At 46.7% G+C, this 17,425-nt stretch overlaps 1 protein-coding gene across 2 annotated transcripts; it reads left to right on the top strand.

Moving 5' to 3' along the window:
* Positions 1 to 269: 269 nt before the first annotated feature.
* Positions 270 to 7,427, top strand: LOC139420176 (eukaryotic translation elongation factor 1 epsilon-1-like). Of its 2 annotated transcripts, none has more exons than XM_071169958.1 (4): positions 270 to 365; positions 1,275 to 1,472; positions 4,336 to 4,431; positions 5,380 to 7,427. In XM_071169958.1, exons 1-4 carry the CDS (start codon positions 279 to 281, stop codon positions 5,521 to 5,523), a joined length of 525 nt encoding a protein of 174 aa, XP_071026059.1. In that variant the 5' UTR covers positions 270 to 278; the 3' UTR covers positions 5,524 to 7,427. The 2 variants fall into 2 exon arrangements, with proteins under 2 accessions (XP_071026059.1, XP_071026060.1); XM_071169959.1 differs by having other exon boundaries at positions 332 to 365; positions 1,229 to 1,472.
* The last annotated feature ends 9,998 nt before the right edge of the window (positions 7,428 to 17,425 follow it).

Genomic DNA, 17,425 nt, shown 5'->3' with positions numbered 1-17,425 from the left:
TTTTAAAATATTCTGTAACAAAATATTCAGGGAGAAATTAGACCTATACTATTTTATTGTATAATTGTTTCATCGGGTCATTAAAGTTCTTGATCTGATGCAATGTCACCTAAAAAGCTAGCAGGGCCTAAAAGACAATGTAATGAAATGAAATAAAAAAACACTTTTCATGTCACCATTGGCTGAATTTGTTGTCCATTTGTCTAGTGGGCGGCAACTAGTGGTCTAGTGGGCGGCAATGACTAATCTCGACCAATCGTGTTGCCATCCCCTTCGCAATGATGGCGTTGAGAGAGCTGTCATCGCTGGAAAAATCTTTAGGATTGAAAAATCCTAACAAATACAGTACTCAGGGGGACAAGAAGGTGAATTTGCCATCCAATGGTTTCGGTCACAGTTATGTGCCAGGTATTATAGACCTTACCACATGAACAGTAGGTTAAAAAGAGTAGCGAGCACATGCTACTCTACTGTCCTTAGAAAAGATAAGAAGATAATGTCCGTATCTTTAGCAACTATTTTATCTTCTACTTTTAGCGAATGCAGGTCACCTAGGAACAATGATGTGTAATAAATGTGTAATAATCATCGTTTCAGATCAAATGTGTTGTCATTAGCCAGTTTACGTTAAGCTAACATTGAATGCATCTGCTGTCTGGCCAGATAGCTAACGTTACATGCCATGTGGATTGCTTTTTGGGTTGCCAACATATCTTGCTGCTACTACTAAACGTATTATAGCTAATTTCACTGAGTGTTCAGTACTAGTTCTGCCTCAACAGCCTTCATTGCAATGCTAGAAACAAACAGACATACTGTACCACATGGGGTAGTGATAGTGCGTGTGTTGTTGTTTAGAAAGCTAGCCAGCTGTGCTAATGACTTGAGCTAGTATGCAACTTGCGCTTAAATAGTGTCTCTAACAGGATGTTGACAAGTAGTTACAGGGTTGTCGTTTTATTTCTTGTGTCTATAATTCCTATCAGGCTCTTAGTGTGCCCAATAATGTTTGTACCATGTTTTGTTCTGCTACCATGTTTTGCTACCATGTTATGTTATTGTATTAGGTCTCTCTTTATGTAGTGTCGTGGTGTCTCGCTTGTTGTGATGTGTGTTTTGTCCTATATTTAATTTTTAATCCCCCCGTCCCCGCATTAGGCCTTTTGGTAGGCCGTCATTGTAAATACGAATTTGTTCTTAACTGACTTGCCTAGTTAAATAAAGGTAGAAAAAAAATGTGCAATGCACACACATTCTCTTTCTCTCCCACCCAGGTACCCGTGCTCCACAGTAATAATGGCCCATCTCTGGTCGGCTTGGTGACCATCGCCACTCACCTAGTCCAAGAGGCCAAACGGCCCGAGTTACTGGGTGGGTCAGCAGAACACAAGGCTTTAGTGCAGCAGTGGCTGGAGTACAGGCTCACCAAAGTGGATGGATGCCACAAAGACGATATCAAGACCATACTGAAGGTAGAGGCCCAGAAACAATAGTGAAGATTCTTCAGTATTAGAAAGTCAAAACATTTTAAATATCTTCCTCTTGCAAGTTAGTCAGTTTTATTGTAGTCTCTTTGTCAAATGAAAATGTGTACCGCTACCCACTGTTTTTCATGAGAAGTCCCTTCTACCCTTGTGGGATAGAGAGGCTTGGTGAGCTGTGTACGGAGAGGGTCTAACAGGGCCTTGGAGAAGCCCCTGAGCAAAACTGTCCAATGTTCTGCCAGCAGGGGCCAGACTGACAGTGTGTGTGGCTCATTAATGCGAGGCGACATGAATCAAGACTGATGTATGGCCCTTCAGTGACATGGCCGAGACAGGCAAAGCAGTGGACAACAATAAAAGTATTTAATGGGGGCCGCTGTGGCTGTCAACAGCGTGAAAGAGATACGAAGCCATCGATTGGCCGGACAGGCGCCTTTCGCCACTTTTAAATCCTCCTGTGTGTGTCACACCTTTTAGTTTATCTGATTATGCAGAATGTTAGATCTGATTTCAATAGTTACTCTGATACTACGGTACGGTATGGTGATACTACGGTGCCGGTATGGTGATACTACGGTGCCGGTATGGTGATACTACGGTGCCGGTATGGTGATGCTACGGTGCCGGTATGGCGACACTATGGTGATGGTGCCGGTATGGCGACACTATGGTGCCGGTATGGTGATACTACGGTGCCGGTATGGCGACACTATGGTGCCGGTATGGTGATACTACGGTACGGTATGGCGACACTATGGTGTCGGCGTGGTGATACTACGGTACGGTATGGTGATACTACGGTACGGTATGGCGACACTATGGTGCCGGTATGGTGATACTACGGTACGGTATGGTGATACTACTGTGCCGGTATGGTGATACTACGGTACGGTATGGCGACACTATGGTGTCGGCGTGGTGATACTATGGTGTCGGCGTGGTGATACTACGGTACGGTATTGTGATACTACGGTGCCGGTATGGTGATACTACTGTGCCGGTATGGCGACACTATGGTGCTGGTATGGTGATACTACGGTGCCCGTATGGTGATACTACGGTGCCGGTATGGCGACACTGGTGCCGGTATGGCGACACTATGGTGCCGGTATGGTGATACTACGGTACGGTATGGTGATACTACGGTACGGTATGGCGACACTATGGTGTCGGCGTGGTGATACTACAGTACGGTATTGTGATACTACTGTGCCGGTATGGTGATACTACGGTACGGTATGGTGATACTACGGTACGGTATGGCAACACTATGGTGCCGGTATGGTGATACTACGGTACGGTATGGTGATACTACTGTGCCGGTATGGCGACACTATGGTGCTGGTATGGTCATACTACGGTGCCCGTATGGTGATACTACGGTGCCGGTATGGCGACACTGGTGCCGGTATGGCGACACTATGGTGCCGGTATGGTGATACTACGGTACGGTATGGTGATACTACGGTACGGTATGGCAACACTATGGTGCCGGTATGGTGATACTACTGTGCCGGTATGGCGACACTATGGTGCTGGTATGGTCATACTACGGTGCCCGTATGGTGATACTACGGTGCCGGTATGGCGACACTATGGTGCCGGTATGGTGATACTACGGTACTAAACTCCTATCGTCCTATAAAAAAAATACTTTATGTAAAGTTGGCCAGACTGACAGTGTGGATCGCTTGCAAAAAAACAAAACAAAGGAATGCTACTTTAGGTGAAAACATGATGCTGTTTGTTTCTACCATTGGGACTGTTTTCCCCATCACTATGGTAGATATGGTCATGGTGCTATAACCCACAGCCTTTCAGCAGCAGGGAGGTCTGGTGGCCCCAGGGAGGTCTAGTGGCCCCAGTGACTGCAGCGATATCAGAACTCTCGGGCAGAATGTGGTTAGGGTGGAGGAGCAGAGCCCAGGTTCTGATGTCCATGTGGGGGTGATGGTGGAGATGGGGGTGGGGGGTAGTCTCTTGTCCGCCTGCGCCTCCAGCTGTAGGGAAGGCAGGGATCTGATTGTGACGGAGGAGTCTGTCTTCATGCCTTGCTTGGCAGCACACACTGCACAATAACTCCATTAGCCCTCAAGACGCTGTATGTGCAGTGTAAGTGCTAAAGATGGTCCCATCCCTTGGGACCTGCATAACCACACACACATACACAGCCTCCTTACTCAGCCCATCCAAAGCCTGGATTTGGGGAAGGTTCATTAGATTTGCAGGCGCCCGTGTAAGTCAGGAAAGGAGTGAGCCACTTGTAAGGCATCTGCACTAGCCGGAGTGGCCAGAGTTGTGGGGATGGCGTGCCACTGCAGGCTGATATTCCCCTTTCGGGTTGTGCATTGTTCACGTACAGATACCGAGCTCTCCACCCTTACGTCCCAGATATATAGGTTCAATAAATCTCAGGCCTGAGTTGGCTCCACCAGCCACAGCTCTCGTCTTGTATTTCAACTCTCTTTGACTATTGAAGAAGTGTATTTGAATATTTTGTCTTTTACTGTGGATATGTCATTATCACACCTATCACGCTGGGAGAGTAATTGTTATTGAGACGTGTCGGGAGTTTCTCACTCCGGCTTTTACTGTTCAAATACATGTTATGTGGTTGATGAACTTTGTTGGTTAACTTTTATTGAATATAATGTCTAATTAGGTGATTATGATAAAGAAATACTAAGTTAATGTCATGAGTTACATTGTAGTGATTATGTGACCTGCAGTGTTCAAGATGTTTATAGGTGTTTGTCTCTATTGTGGATCTGTGAAATTCTGTTTTTAAAAAATCAAGCAATTCTGATGAACTTAATGATGAAATTTTTATTTTATTTATTTTCTCATGCAGGACCTCAACAGCTATCTAGAAGACAAGGTTTACTTGGCAGGAAATCAGTTCACCCTCGCCGACACACTCATGTACTACGGAATCCATCACATCATCGTAAGTCTAGCGTCCAATAACCAAACAGAGCCGACTTCAGAGTTGAACTTAAAAGGCGTTTTGTCAAACGGAGCTCACAATTAAGAGTCATACGGTTAAAGGGCATGGGAGAGAGAACTTGACACAAGCCCCAAATAAATAAAAAAGAGGTGCAAAGTGATGTCTTTAGTTCAGGCCAAGGAAGAAGTTTGTCGGCCCCGGAGGCTGACGCAGAGAGACGGGATCACATGTTGAGAAATGTCAGCGGATGTGGCGGAGATGGATCCTTGCCACCAGACACAAGGGAGTCAGTTTAGTTTTTATCATGGCGGTTAACCTCAGGACAGAGGTCACTCAGCAGCCTAGGTCCTCATTGTATTTGTTAGATGTACAGTCATGGGAGGGCTATCGTAGCTACTGAATCCAACTGGTATGATTCTAGACTCTGTTTCAGGGACGGTATAGCTAGCTTAGACCAGGTTTGGACAGCCTCACAATGAACCTGAAATGGGATGGTCTATTATGTTCACTTTAGTACGGTGTTATTATTGTGTTCAGCTAAAAAATTACTTGTTTTTGTGGGAAAGAGATGTGAGTTATTAACAAGCAGAGCTGCTGCATTAGTTTGGGTATTGGCTAGCTAGCCAGCAAGATGCATTTGCAAAATAATTGGTGGTTCAAAACATTGCTGTAGTGTCACAGTAGCGTCATTCTCAACCTTTTAGCAATGGCAAATGGAAATACTGTTAGGAGGGATGGCGACACGAACACTTTCCAAGAAGTGTATTGGTCCTCTTTGTGGACAGTGTGCAGATCTGCATCTCTGCTATCATTGTTTAAATTTGTAACAAACACTAGTTCATATGAAGGACCACCCATTTAAATGAAACAATGGCAGATTTGTACAGCGTAGTATGGAGCATCAGTGGAAACAAGGAATGTCTCCCCCCCTCTCTCTCTCTCTCCCAGGTGGACCTGGCCATCCAGGAGAAGGAGAAGCACATGAATGTGACACGGTGGTTTGACCACGTCCAGCACTACACCGGTGTCCGGCACCACCTACCCCCAGTGGTGGTCCTGAGGAACAGAGTGTACACCAGCGGCCACCACTGAGGTCTTAGGCTGGCTGTCAGGATGTTCGAGGGCCGGCGTGAGGAGTACACAGGCGTGTGCTGACGTCTCAACATACCTAACACCACTGTGGACCCCCTCCCTCCGTTGCCTTGGAGACATGTGGTTATTTTTTTCCCTCTGAAACCCCAGGCGAATAACACATGAAATGGAGAAAATGATCACAAAGAAGACGGATGGTTTGTTTTTGTGTGAGTTGGTTGTTGGGAGTCGATAGTCGTCAGGATCAATGTGCAGGGATGCCTCTTTTTCTCGTAACCTGAGCCTTGAATGTGATAAAGTATTATTAAAAATTACAAATGACTTATTCGTTTGCTATGTCCGTTTTAAAGAAATCCCTGCTATTGCGTTTTCAATGTATTAACATTTTCTTCAAACAAAACAAAATATGTCCAGTCCGCCCAACTGTGTGTTCAACTATGTAATCATCATCCTCCACAGTTGTCCAGTCCACTATCAACTTTCCGCCCTCATGAATTTAGTCTTGTTTCTCAAGCTGCTGCCTCTGCTGTTCCACCAGCAGTGTGGGCAGCAGCCTCTAGCTCAGTCACTCGAATCAGTCCGTGTGTTGACGCTGAGGGGGCAGAGGGCAGACTACCAGCTGCCATAGAGGCTCCAGTGCTCCTCTGTCCAACGTCAGAGCCCTGGGTGACAGCCACGCATTGTCATTTCACCCTCTTACCAGGGGGCGGGAAATCCTTTTGTGACAACATCCGAGCGACAATACACAGTCAAACCACTCACACAAGCAGACTGGATTTAGCCATTAGCTCTGAAAATCACAGCTAATATACACTACATGATCAAAAGTATGTGGACACCCGCTTGTCGAACATCTCATTCCAAAATCATAGGCATTGATATGGAGTTGGTTCCCCCTTTGCTGCTATAATAGCCTCCATAGGCTTTCCACTAGATGTTGACATTTTGCTGCGGGGACTCCCACAAGAGCATTAGTGAGGTCGGGCACTGATGTTGGGCGATTTAGGCTGGGCTCACAGTTGTTCCAATTCATCCCAGAGGTGTTCGATGGAGTTGAGGTCAGGGTTCTGTGCAGGCCAGTCAAGTTCTTCCACATCGATCTTGACAAACCAGTTCTTTATGGACCTCGCTTTGTGCACGGGGTGCTGAAACACAAAAGGGCCTTACCCAAACTGTTGCCACAAAGCTAGAATGTAATTGTATGCTGTAGCGTTAAGATTCCTCTTCACTGGAACTAAGGGGCCCGAACCATGAAAAACAGCCCCAGACCATTATTCCTCCTCCACCAAACTTTACAGTTGGCACTATGCATTGGGGCAAGTAGCGTTCTCCTGGCATCCGCCAAACCCAGATTCGTCCATCGGTCTCCCAGATGGTGAAGTGTGATTCATCACTTCAGAGAACGCTTTTCCACTGCTCCAGAGTCCAATGGCGGCGAGCTTTACACCACTCCAGCCGACACTTGGCATTGTGCATGGAAACCCATTTCATTAAGCTCCCGAAAAACAGTTCTAGTGCTGACGTTGCTTCCAGAGTCCGTTTGGAACTCGGTGGTGAGTGTTGTATCCGAGGACAGGTGATTTGTATGTGCTTCTTCACTCGCCGATCTCGTTTTGTGAGCTTGTGTGGCCTGCCACTTTGTGGTTGAGCCGTTGTTGCTCTGAGACGCTTCCACTTCACAATAACAACGCTTACAGTTCACCGGGGCAGCACAAGCAGGTTATGTTGGAAAGGTGGCATCCTTTGACGGTGCCACGTTGAAAGTCTCTTGAGCTCTTCAGGAAGGCCATTCTAATGCCAAATGTTTGTCTATGGAGATTGCATGACTGTGCTCGATTTTATACACCTGTCAGCAACGGGTGTGGCCGAAATAGCCAAATCCACTCATTTTAAAGGATGTCTACATACTTGTGTGTGTGTGTGTATGTGTGTGTGTGTGTATATATATATATAGTGTGTATATATTGGATACAATCACAGCGTTTGCACAACAAAAGAGTCGTTGGCTTTCTTAATTGTGGTAACTTAATCCGGTGTATTAAACTGCCAACTGGTTTGAGTTGTTTCACTTTCACCCAGCCTGTGTTTTGTCACGTAAACCCTGTTTACCTTTCTCCAGGTTTTATATGATCATCTTCCCTATAAGCCTTCCTTATAATATATATACTGCTTTAATGCTATGGTTTATGTTATTAAAGTCTACTGAAAGTTGTCCTGTGCCAATAAAAAAACCAAAGGGAAGCAAAGAGGACAGTTGTCTCATTTGGTTCTTTTAATCAATTTGTTTTTCACATTTTGTTGGTCATTCGACACATTCAGTTTTTATTTTTAAATTTTGGTGGTTCATCATCGAACAACAAAGTGCTGTGTGTTCTGGAAAGTGTAAACTTGTGAAAGTAAACACATCCCGCAGTCAGTTGAGCAGGCCTTGTGACTAGATTAGGAAGAACATTGCACTACTACACCATAATAGAACCACTGTCCTGTTGTTTATTTCAGTCCCATTGAGATATCGTCACTGCTGCTGAAGAGAGGCTTATAGCACAGCATGTCAACTTTTATCTTTGACCTGTCGCCAAGATTGAGGAGACTGAACTTAAAGACTTCAGTTTTATGAGTGTATTCACTTGAAATTAGTCTTTCTGAAGTTGTGTGTGTGCTGACTAATGCTGTACTGTAGAAATGGCAGTGGCATAAGGTCTTCCAGCTTTGCAGCCGATGATCAAACCAAAGTCCAAACAACCCTGGACATGAAGCCACAGCGGGTATCCCAGACAGCCCAATTAGTAAGACCCTCTCCTGGTCATCTGAAGACTGAGGTGCACCTCTCTACAGGGGTGGACTGCCACAATGAGCTCACATTTAGATATTTCCCTCCTGGCAACGGAGGCAGCCTTAATTTCCCCCACCCTCTGGTCCGTGATAGTTCAGGGGTCAATTGGCGCAGTGGATCAGCTAGGGTTCACTGGTGATTTCAGCTCTCACCAGGAGTCTATCTCTCAGTGTGTGGTCCGGACCAGACGTCAGCTATCACTCTCTCGTCTTCACTGCCACGGGAGGTTTCATTGTGGGAAGGGCATGGGTACAGAGTTCAGGGCCAGGTGGGGTAAAGTCTATCTGAAGGACCACACCTCTGTTGGGAGTCAACTTTTAAACTGTAGGTAGGAATGCCACGTTCCACAGGTCAGGAAGTAAATGGTGCCATGCAGAACTTGTAAAAAATAAAAAAAAAGAGGGGAAGCGCTTTCCCACAGATTCAGGCGGTTTCCAGTAGCTGGTTCCTTAGTACCATCTCCCTAATGTGCGGCAAACGTGTGGAGTATTCACGTCACATAACGCCCCACGGTGTTAGTTAGAGTGCCATGTCTGCACAAAAAAAAAAACCTTTGTTAAGTCTCGTTAACGAGATCGAGAGAGCGGCGCATCCGACGGGACATGTATCTGGCAAAACAGCGTTCCCTGATTAATTCAATGAAACAATCAGCACTGTGTGGGGGTGGGTTAGTATGTCATAAGCGCTTTTGACAGGCCTTGCCTTATCATCCCCTTACAGATAGTGACAATTCTACCATGCACCCATAAAGATGGCATCTGATTGTCAATTGCTATTACACGAGTGCAGAGGCGAGGATCAGGCTGGGTGGGGGGGGGGGGCAATGTTCTCTATACACACTTTAGTACTCTCATTGATTCAGACTTCCATTGCTTGAAGGCAAGTTGGGAAAGACATTTTGCTCTAGTTTCCTCTCCTCTTTAAAGGTACAGAGAATCTTATGAGATTGTTGAGTGAGCAAGGGTTACATTCCAAGGGTGAATCGATTCAATTCGGTTGAACCAACGTGGAATAGATGTTGAATTGGTCTGTTGACGGTGTATTATCCATATCTCCAGACAGCTTCTGTATTAAAAACATAGATTCTCAATGCAGCTTCTGTATTAGAAACATAGATTCTCAATGCAGCTTCTGTATTAGAAACATAGAGTCTTAATGCAGCTTCTGTATTAAAAACATAGATTCTTAATGCAGCTTCTGTATTAAAAACATAGATTCTCAATGCAGCTTCTGTATTAGAAACATAGATTCTCAATGCAGCTTCTGTATTAGAAACAGATTCTTAATGCAGCTTCTGTATTAAAAACATAGATTCTTAATGCAGCTTCTGTATTAGAAACATAGATTCTCAATGCAGCTTCTGTATTAGAAACATAGATTCTCAATGCAGCTTCTGTATTAGAAACATAGATTCTCAATGCAGCTTCTGTATTAGAAACATAGATTCTCAATGCAGCTTCTGTATTAGAAACATAGAGTCTTAATGCAGCTTCTATACTAACAGTAAGCTTCAGGGAGGTGAACACTGAATGGGTGGGGGGAAAGGAGTCTTGTTTGAAGTTTTTGTCCTTCGTTCTTCTCTCTGGGGTGCAGCCATGCCGCGGAGCACAGAATGAGCCCAGGTGTGTGGTGAGGAGTTTACGAGATGCACTCACTCACTTCATCAGTCAGAGAGGTGCGGCTGATTCGGCCTAGGTGCTAAAGTGCAAGTGTGTATCCCGGGGCAATGGGATCACACCTTAACTCAGCACGGATCACAGACAGCTCCAGAATTAGCCTTTGCTCGCTCGCCCTCTCTCTCTCCCAACCTGCCTCAGCTGCACACACAATTCCTGGCTGCCTCTCTCTGATGTTGTGTGCGTGCGTGCGTGCGTGCGTGCGTGCGTGCGTGCGTGCGTGCGTGTGTGTGTTCATTCAGGGCGTTGTGGATTTGGCTTGGGGGCAAGGGGTGAGAGGGGCGTGGTGATGTTGGGGGATGGGAGGAATAGATACCCGTGCAAGACTCAAGGATTGCGATTCTCCCTGTCTGAATAAGTTCAACCTCTCAGTTTTCTTGTGTGGATTTGTCCTGCGCTTTGTTCTCAAGCTGCAAAAGGATTGGTATTTTTCTTTAACACCCCTGCTGTTAGGAGTCAGTGGGGTACAGGTGCAATAACATACACATTATTAGGGACATATTTTAAATAGAACCAACACGGGACTGGTTCTCCATACATTTAGCCAGGAATGAACTCCTCCAGGACATGTCATGGGCTACATACACCCTGGCCTTTCGGGCATAGTCACTGGTTGACAGAGAGGCCACTCGTTGTCCTCATATTCTAATTCTGAAGAATGTGTCGCATATTAGGTCTGCATTTTGTCTCCTACTCCATGCACCCTTGCCTCTCTTCCCCACAGGTCTATGCCACTTAACTTTAGACTGCCTTGATGGTATCTGATAGGATGTCTTCAGGGGGGGACTCACTGCCCCCTTCGAGAAGTGATACCAAAAGTAATTGCATCTGAAGCCCCATGACAAAGGCTATACTTTTATAAAGGCAGTGCTCAGGGAAGAGAGGGCAATAAGCTGAGAGAATGGGGATGCAAGAGGGATGGTTGTAAGTCTCCAGATGAAGAGAGAGAACGAGGAGGTCAGTGCCCTCAGCAATACCCTATAATGACCACCCTGGGAATAAAAAACAACATCCTCATTAACATTTCTGCTCAACTCATCTGCATATCCGTCACCCGGCTCTGAATATGTAATTTTCCGCCTAATTACAATGCCTGTTTTAATTTGGGGTGACTGGTTTATTTAAACCTGGAGTTAAATTAGCTTCTTCTCCCAGCGCTGTTTCCCCTCCTTCTCTTGTCAACACACTCCTGGTACAGGAGAACAACACAAGGTTTGATATGATTAACTGTATGTGTTACCTAACTAACCTCTATTCTAAATACATGTATGTATGTATGTATGTATGAAAGAGGAGGTGAGTTTACAGTAATAGTATGTGTTTATCTTCCATTTTAAACCCAAGTTTGCATTTCCACTTTTTACCGAAAGCCACACGATACAATGACAGTACTTTCGCATATTTGACCTCTGGACTGACTGTATCATTGAAGCCAAACCAATAGACAGTTCCCAGTGTCCACCTCACTGAGCATGGCAAAATGGCAGAGCCCGGGCACAAGGGGAGCCAGCCGGGGTGGCGTTAACGGATGAACCTTGACAGGACATGATGATGAAGCAGAAGTGCACCTTTTACTCCTGGCTGGCTGGGAAGAGGCTGTGTGTGTGTGTGTGTGTGTGTGTGTGTGTGTGTGTGTGTGTGTGTGTGTGTGTGTGTGTGTGTGTGTGTGTGTGTGTGTGTGTGTGTGTGTGTGTGTGTGTGTGTGTGTGTGTGCTTCACCGCTCACTGGCTTGATTCTGGACTGGGGGCATGAAGCTGCAATCTGGTAGAGGGGACACCCACTCACTCACCCAACCGCACTGCTCACCCCACCCCCCCCGCCCCACGTCTCAGTCTTTCCCCTCAGTGAGCCTGCTCTGCTGAACATCAAACTCATGTCATGGGATGGCTCTTTGATTCTTGCAGTCTTAGTCTAGCGATTCAAGTTCCCGATGTGAAGGGTTAGGCCCAATTTTTCCATCCTCTCTTTAAAAAAATGTTGTTATTGTGATCTTTGGTGGATTTTTAGTTGGTCCCGTAGTTACCAGGCTGGTTCAGGAGGTCAGTTAATGGTTATAGTTAGTGTTAGGGGCTGTTGCATGCTTAGACCAGAAACAGGCTTAATCTGTGTCTGTAGGGCCGCCCCTCAGTGTATTAACTCGTCTCGAGTGCTTTGTGTCAAGCAGCCGTGGATGAAGGAAAGACAAATGATTGCAACTGCCAAATTACAGAGTGAGTGGGGCACATCTATTCAGAGAGCCTATGGTGCATTCCTCACTAAAGACGGCCTTGAAGTCCTAGGATCTAAGGATACTGTCCTTGAGCCTCGACTAGGGATTGGTTCACGTTGCCACCTCCCGACAACAACCCCAGGGGACATACAGGACGGGGGGACACCAAGAGGTACGACGTCCTGAAGATGTGTCCCTCTTGGAAACATGACATGATGTAATACAGACATCCAGCATCCTGGCAATGAGCTACTGCTACGGATGTGTGTTTCTGGGGGGGAGGGTAGCTCCTCAGTCAATCACACAGCTGATCCCGGGCTCCTTTGAAAACATATATGGTAGAAGCCTGCGTGAAATCGACATTTGTGAGCGAGACAGGACAAAAGCGGGGGTTGAGGGGGCTCAACGAGGCCCCCTTCTTATCTCGTGTTTTCCCCACACGCTTTGAACTGGGCGCCAGAAGCCCAGAGGGCAGCGGCGGATTGGTAAGCTATCAAAGATGCTGTTGATGGGCTGGATGGATGATGGTTGCAGTTGCACGGCCATGGAGATGATGGTATAAGAATAGGCCCAGTGTGCTCCTCTGGGACCCACTCTACCGCCGCCCACCACCATCCCCGGTCGTCCCAGGGACGGCCTTCTTTACAGCCCTTGCAGACTACCCTTGTGACTTTCACAACTGTCATGCTGCGCTCTGCAGCCATTCATTCCTAAGATATGTAGCGGGTGCTTTTTTGCAAGCATGTGATGGACAGGCTATGTGATGGCCAGGAAATGTGATGGCCAGGCTATGTGATGGCCAGGCAATGTGATGGCCAGGCTATGTGATGGCCAGGCTATGTGATGGCCAGGCAATGTGATGGCCAGGCTATGTGATGGCCAGGCAATGTGATGGCCAGGCAATCTGATGGCCAGGCTATGTGATGGCCAGGCTATGTGATGGCCAGGCTATACACACTAGTGAATGATTCCTGTGCCTAATGGGGTGTGTTATTTGCCATAATGTAATTTCACGGGGAGTTACGGCACTGCATTGTCAATGATATGGATCTTCAGCAAGGCAGGTGTACGAGGCACCTAGATTTCAATGGATTCGGTATCATCTGGAGAAGAGTATTTTTAAGGACGTTTCAACAATGCTGACATAATTCCTGAGTAATGGTAGAGGGTGAATCAAAACCAATCTGATGAGAACTTCTATTCATTGAAATCTCTAGTCAGAAAAGCCACGATCAATTTCATGGTGCACAGTTAATGCTGTATATTATGGATTGATATTCTTGGCAGTATTAATGTGGATAATTCCAAAGACTCGTGACTCATAAAAACTCCCTGGGTCTATGTGGGAATCCAAATGCATTCTCCCTAGTTAAAAATTGTGGATTCGTTTCAATTTTTTTGGGGGTAGTTGGTTCTTTTTATGGTGACACAGTATGATAGTCTTTGCCCTAGAACCCTTCATTACGCTCATAATACGCTCATAATATCTCCCTTTCACTCCCTTTCATAAAATATGTCAGCTGTGAGGATGGCGGAAGTTTAGTCAAAGACAGTTGGCGATCACCTCAAGGGACACAGAGAGGAGAGAGAGAGAGAGGAGATGAGAGAGGGAGAGACGTTAGCAGAATGCCTCGTGGCTCGTAGCCCCCTGGTCCGCTCAGTGACACCTCTCCCGCAGCCAGCAGGATTAATAACTGGAGCTACTGCTCCCACTCCTCCCTCGGGGAGAAACCTGGCCTGCGTCCATCCTTATACACACACACCCACTCACACGAATTCAAATTGATACCCACACACACGTTGTTTGCACACACACACACAGGCGTAAGGATACACTCCTACCGGGGTACACACAACTGCACAGGCATCAGGCAGGGGGCGCTATCGCTGCTCTTTGCCTCCCACTGTCATTGCTGAAGGGTTTCTGAATGTAAGCTACAAGACAACATGGAGTAGCAGGCAACAAAGACCTGGACAACCACAGAGCTTCTCCTGACCTGAGGGCTCCCGTCCTTCCTTCCTACCTCACAGACCTCAAGAGGCAGATGGAGAGAGAGGGAAGAGGCACGAAAGTGAAAGAGAGCAACAACTCTGGGACGCACGGACGACAGCATCTCCCTCAAGGAGGCCGCCGTCCCCCACCATGGCGGACACCAGCCCTAAACTCCTGTCAGGTCCCATCTCACGCCCCCCTCCCCCGTCTCTCCCGGGCAGGACGCGCCTATCCAAGGGGGGTCACGTCACACATAGGGACGGCAGTCACTTGTCCCCCTCTGAGACGACCCGTTGCGGCCATTGGGCTGGCAATGTGTATGTCTTTGATACAGATGTTTTGCTGGCTAATGTGTACTGTATTTTTTTTACATTACTGTTATTCTAATATTATTTACTCTTAAAGTTGAGATCTTTGAAAATACAAATAAAATGATGTTTCAATTAATAATCTGTACTTGAATTTGTAACATCTCATGTGGATTTTCCCCCATTCAAAGGCAACTACTGTGTACAGCAGAAGCAAACGGTTATAATTCATCTATTTTAACTCCTTTCAAGACCTACATTTGATTAAAATAAAATGTCACCATAAATCCTTTGTCTCATATTATTTCTGAATAATAAATACAATTTTGTTTAGATGTAAATTAAATAATGTTTAACAATAAAATAATGTTTAACATTTTCTGACTTTCCCTTAGAATGAGGACAAGGGAGGGGAAAGGCTTGTGTTGGAAATGTATTTTTCCACAAACACAGTGAGTCTCTCCTAAGAGACTGCTTAACACTGGCAGTAATCGTAAACTTGCCCCTGGCATTGTATATGTCAATCTGTGTGTGTGTGTGTGTGTGTGTGTGTGTGTGTGTGTGTGTGTGTGTGTGTGTGTGTGTGTGTGTGTGTGTGTGTGTGTGTGTGTGTGTGTGTGTGTGTGTGTGTGTGTGTGTGTGTGTGTGTGTGTGTGTGTGTGAATGATCGCCCTGTGCGTGAGGGTGTGTGTGTGTGTGTGTGTGTGAGACTGCATGACAACTCATGTATGAAGAACTTTATGTAGATTCAACTTTGAAAAGAAAATTGGAGGAAGACTTCTGTTGTTCCCTACAAACTTACATACTTCTGTTGTTCTCTACATACTTACATACTTCTGTTGTTCTCTACATACTTACATACTTATGTTGTTCTCTACATACTTCTGTTGTTCCCTACATACTTACATACTTCTGTTGTTCTTTACATACTTCTGTTGTTCTTTACATACTTCTGTTGTTCTCTACATACTTATGTTGTTCTCTACATACTTATGTTGTTCTCTACATACTTCTGTTGTTCCCTACATACTTACATACTTCTGTTGTTCTTTACATACTTCTGTTGTTCTCTACATACTTACATACTTCTGTTGTTCTCTACATACTTCTGTTTTTGTTTCTTCTCAGGACAGGAAGCAACGATTAATTAATAACATTTTATATTAACCCCTCCTCACTAGGAGGGACCAAATCTTTTCAGCATTTCCAATCCTGTGAGCTAATTTGACAGCTCATGGGATGATGCAGATTCCACTTCAGAGAGACAGGTACCCTAGGGCTAGCCAGCTGGATTGTGGATGCTTACAGATTTGGCTCTCCCTTCCTGCTGGGTGTCATCTGTCTCCTTGGTCTCGCGGTTGATAATTTTGTGTCCTCCTGACATCATGTGCCTGAGCAGTCTGTGCCTGGCAGGGCTTGTCTGTCCAGGTTGGCCATCAAACCCAGCCAGCATGCATCTAATCTGACGAGGCACCTCTCCAAATACAACCGCCCCCCGGGCGCCCCCTCTGTCCAACGTCGAAAATCACGGCCCCACAAAAAACTTCCCATCCTTCAAGAGCGCGCGCAGCCCTCGCTCCTCCGACGACATGGTAAAGAAGGAGAAGAGGGGGTGCGGGGTTTCAGATGGAAGAGGGGGGGACTTATTTCGCTCACACAAAGAAAATGTCCCCACTTTCTCTCCCGTGGCTGTCACTTTGATTGCCATCGTGGTGCGGGAGGGTCTGCCTCAACAGGTTTGGGCCTCTCCGTGCCTGTTGCCGGCAGTTGACTTGGACACCGCGCCATTCGGATGAGGCAATCCTTTGGTTGGATTATCGTTACAGCGGACGTCCCTATGGGAGAAGTGACAGCACAGCGGCCTGTTAATCTCGGGGACAGCACCAAACCGGGGCCCGCTGAGAACGCTAATCGTAAACGACACAATCATTCCACTCCAAGGAAAGGCAGTTTACATATCGCAAGATGCGGCTGACAAGGTTGCTTGGCGGATATTTTTTTTTTTCTTCCCAAAAAGCACATGATGACTACATATGTTGATTTTCAGGCTGAGCTACGTGTTTGCTGCTGCTTCTTGCTGCTTCCTTCCACCGCTCGGCCCCTTGCTTCCTCGGCCCCCGTGCTTCCTCGGCCCTGGGAGGATGTGACAGCAGGGCAGCGTCATACTCCGCCGTGCCTCGTGAGGTGCCACTATTACCGGGGCTCCAGTTATTTCCTGGGGCCTCTCTCTCTCTCCTTCTCTCTCTCTCTCTCTCTCTCTCTCCCTGGCAGAGTTGTGGTGGGCAGCTCAGGAACAGCCTCCAGGATAGAGTGGCACCAGGACGACTGACCTGTTCAGTGCCCAGGGAGCTGCAGTGAGCTGGCTGACTGGCTGAGGAAGAGAGGGGAAGAGGGGGGCAGGTGGGTGTACGGAAGGGGGGGCCCCGCCTAGGGGCCTAGGCAGTGAGTAATCCTCCCCATCCACCCCCTCCGCCCCCCACCTGTTTAGAGCCACAGTCAGTGGCGCTCAGCATGCTGTGAACGCCAAGCAACATGGTCCCTCTGGCCTTCTCCAAGGGCCCAGAGATCATGACCAGAGCCAGAGAGAGAAAGAGAGGAGGAGTAAGAGAGAGAGAGAGAGAGAGCAATGTAATGCAACATAATTAAACCCATTGGGTAATGTGAGCAGCACCGTCGTTAGGGGCTGTGTGGAAGGGGAGAAGAAAAAAGCTGTGTTTTCTAAGCCGTCACCATGCTAACAGGCCCGATGGGTATGTTTTGTAAACCACTCGCACAGACCTCCCACAGAACACTCACCGTTTGTCTAAGGACTCAATGCTCCAGGACCTCAGCCAAGTTACTGCAGTCTGAGCAAGTGAAGAGCAAGCCTGTGGTTTCACATG

The sequence above is a fragment of the Oncorhynchus clarkii genome, chromosome 11 (genome assembly GCF_045791955.1).
Source record: "Oncorhynchus clarkii lewisi isolate Uvic-CL-2024 chromosome 11, UVic_Ocla_1.0, whole genome shotgun sequence".
Taxonomy (NCBI): domain Eukaryota; kingdom Metazoa; phylum Chordata; class Actinopteri; order Salmoniformes; family Salmonidae; genus Oncorhynchus; species Oncorhynchus clarkii.
This window is presented reverse-complemented; position numbering and strand designations above follow the sequence as displayed.

Excerpts from the sequence above, each read along its gene's own strand:
- LOC139420176 (XM_071169958.1), top strand. The coding sequence starts at position 279 with ATGATGGCGTTGAGAGAGCTGTCATCGCTGGAAAAATCTTTAGGATTG. Across the intron at positions 366-1,274 it reads GTACTCAGGGGGACAAGAAG|GTACCCGTGCTCCACAGTAA; the intron begins GTGAATTTGCCA and ends TCTCCCACCCAG. Across the intron at positions 1,473-4,335 it reads ATATCAAGACCATACTGAAG|GACCTCAACAGCTATCTAGA; the intron begins GTAGAGGCCCAG and ends TTTCTCATGCAG.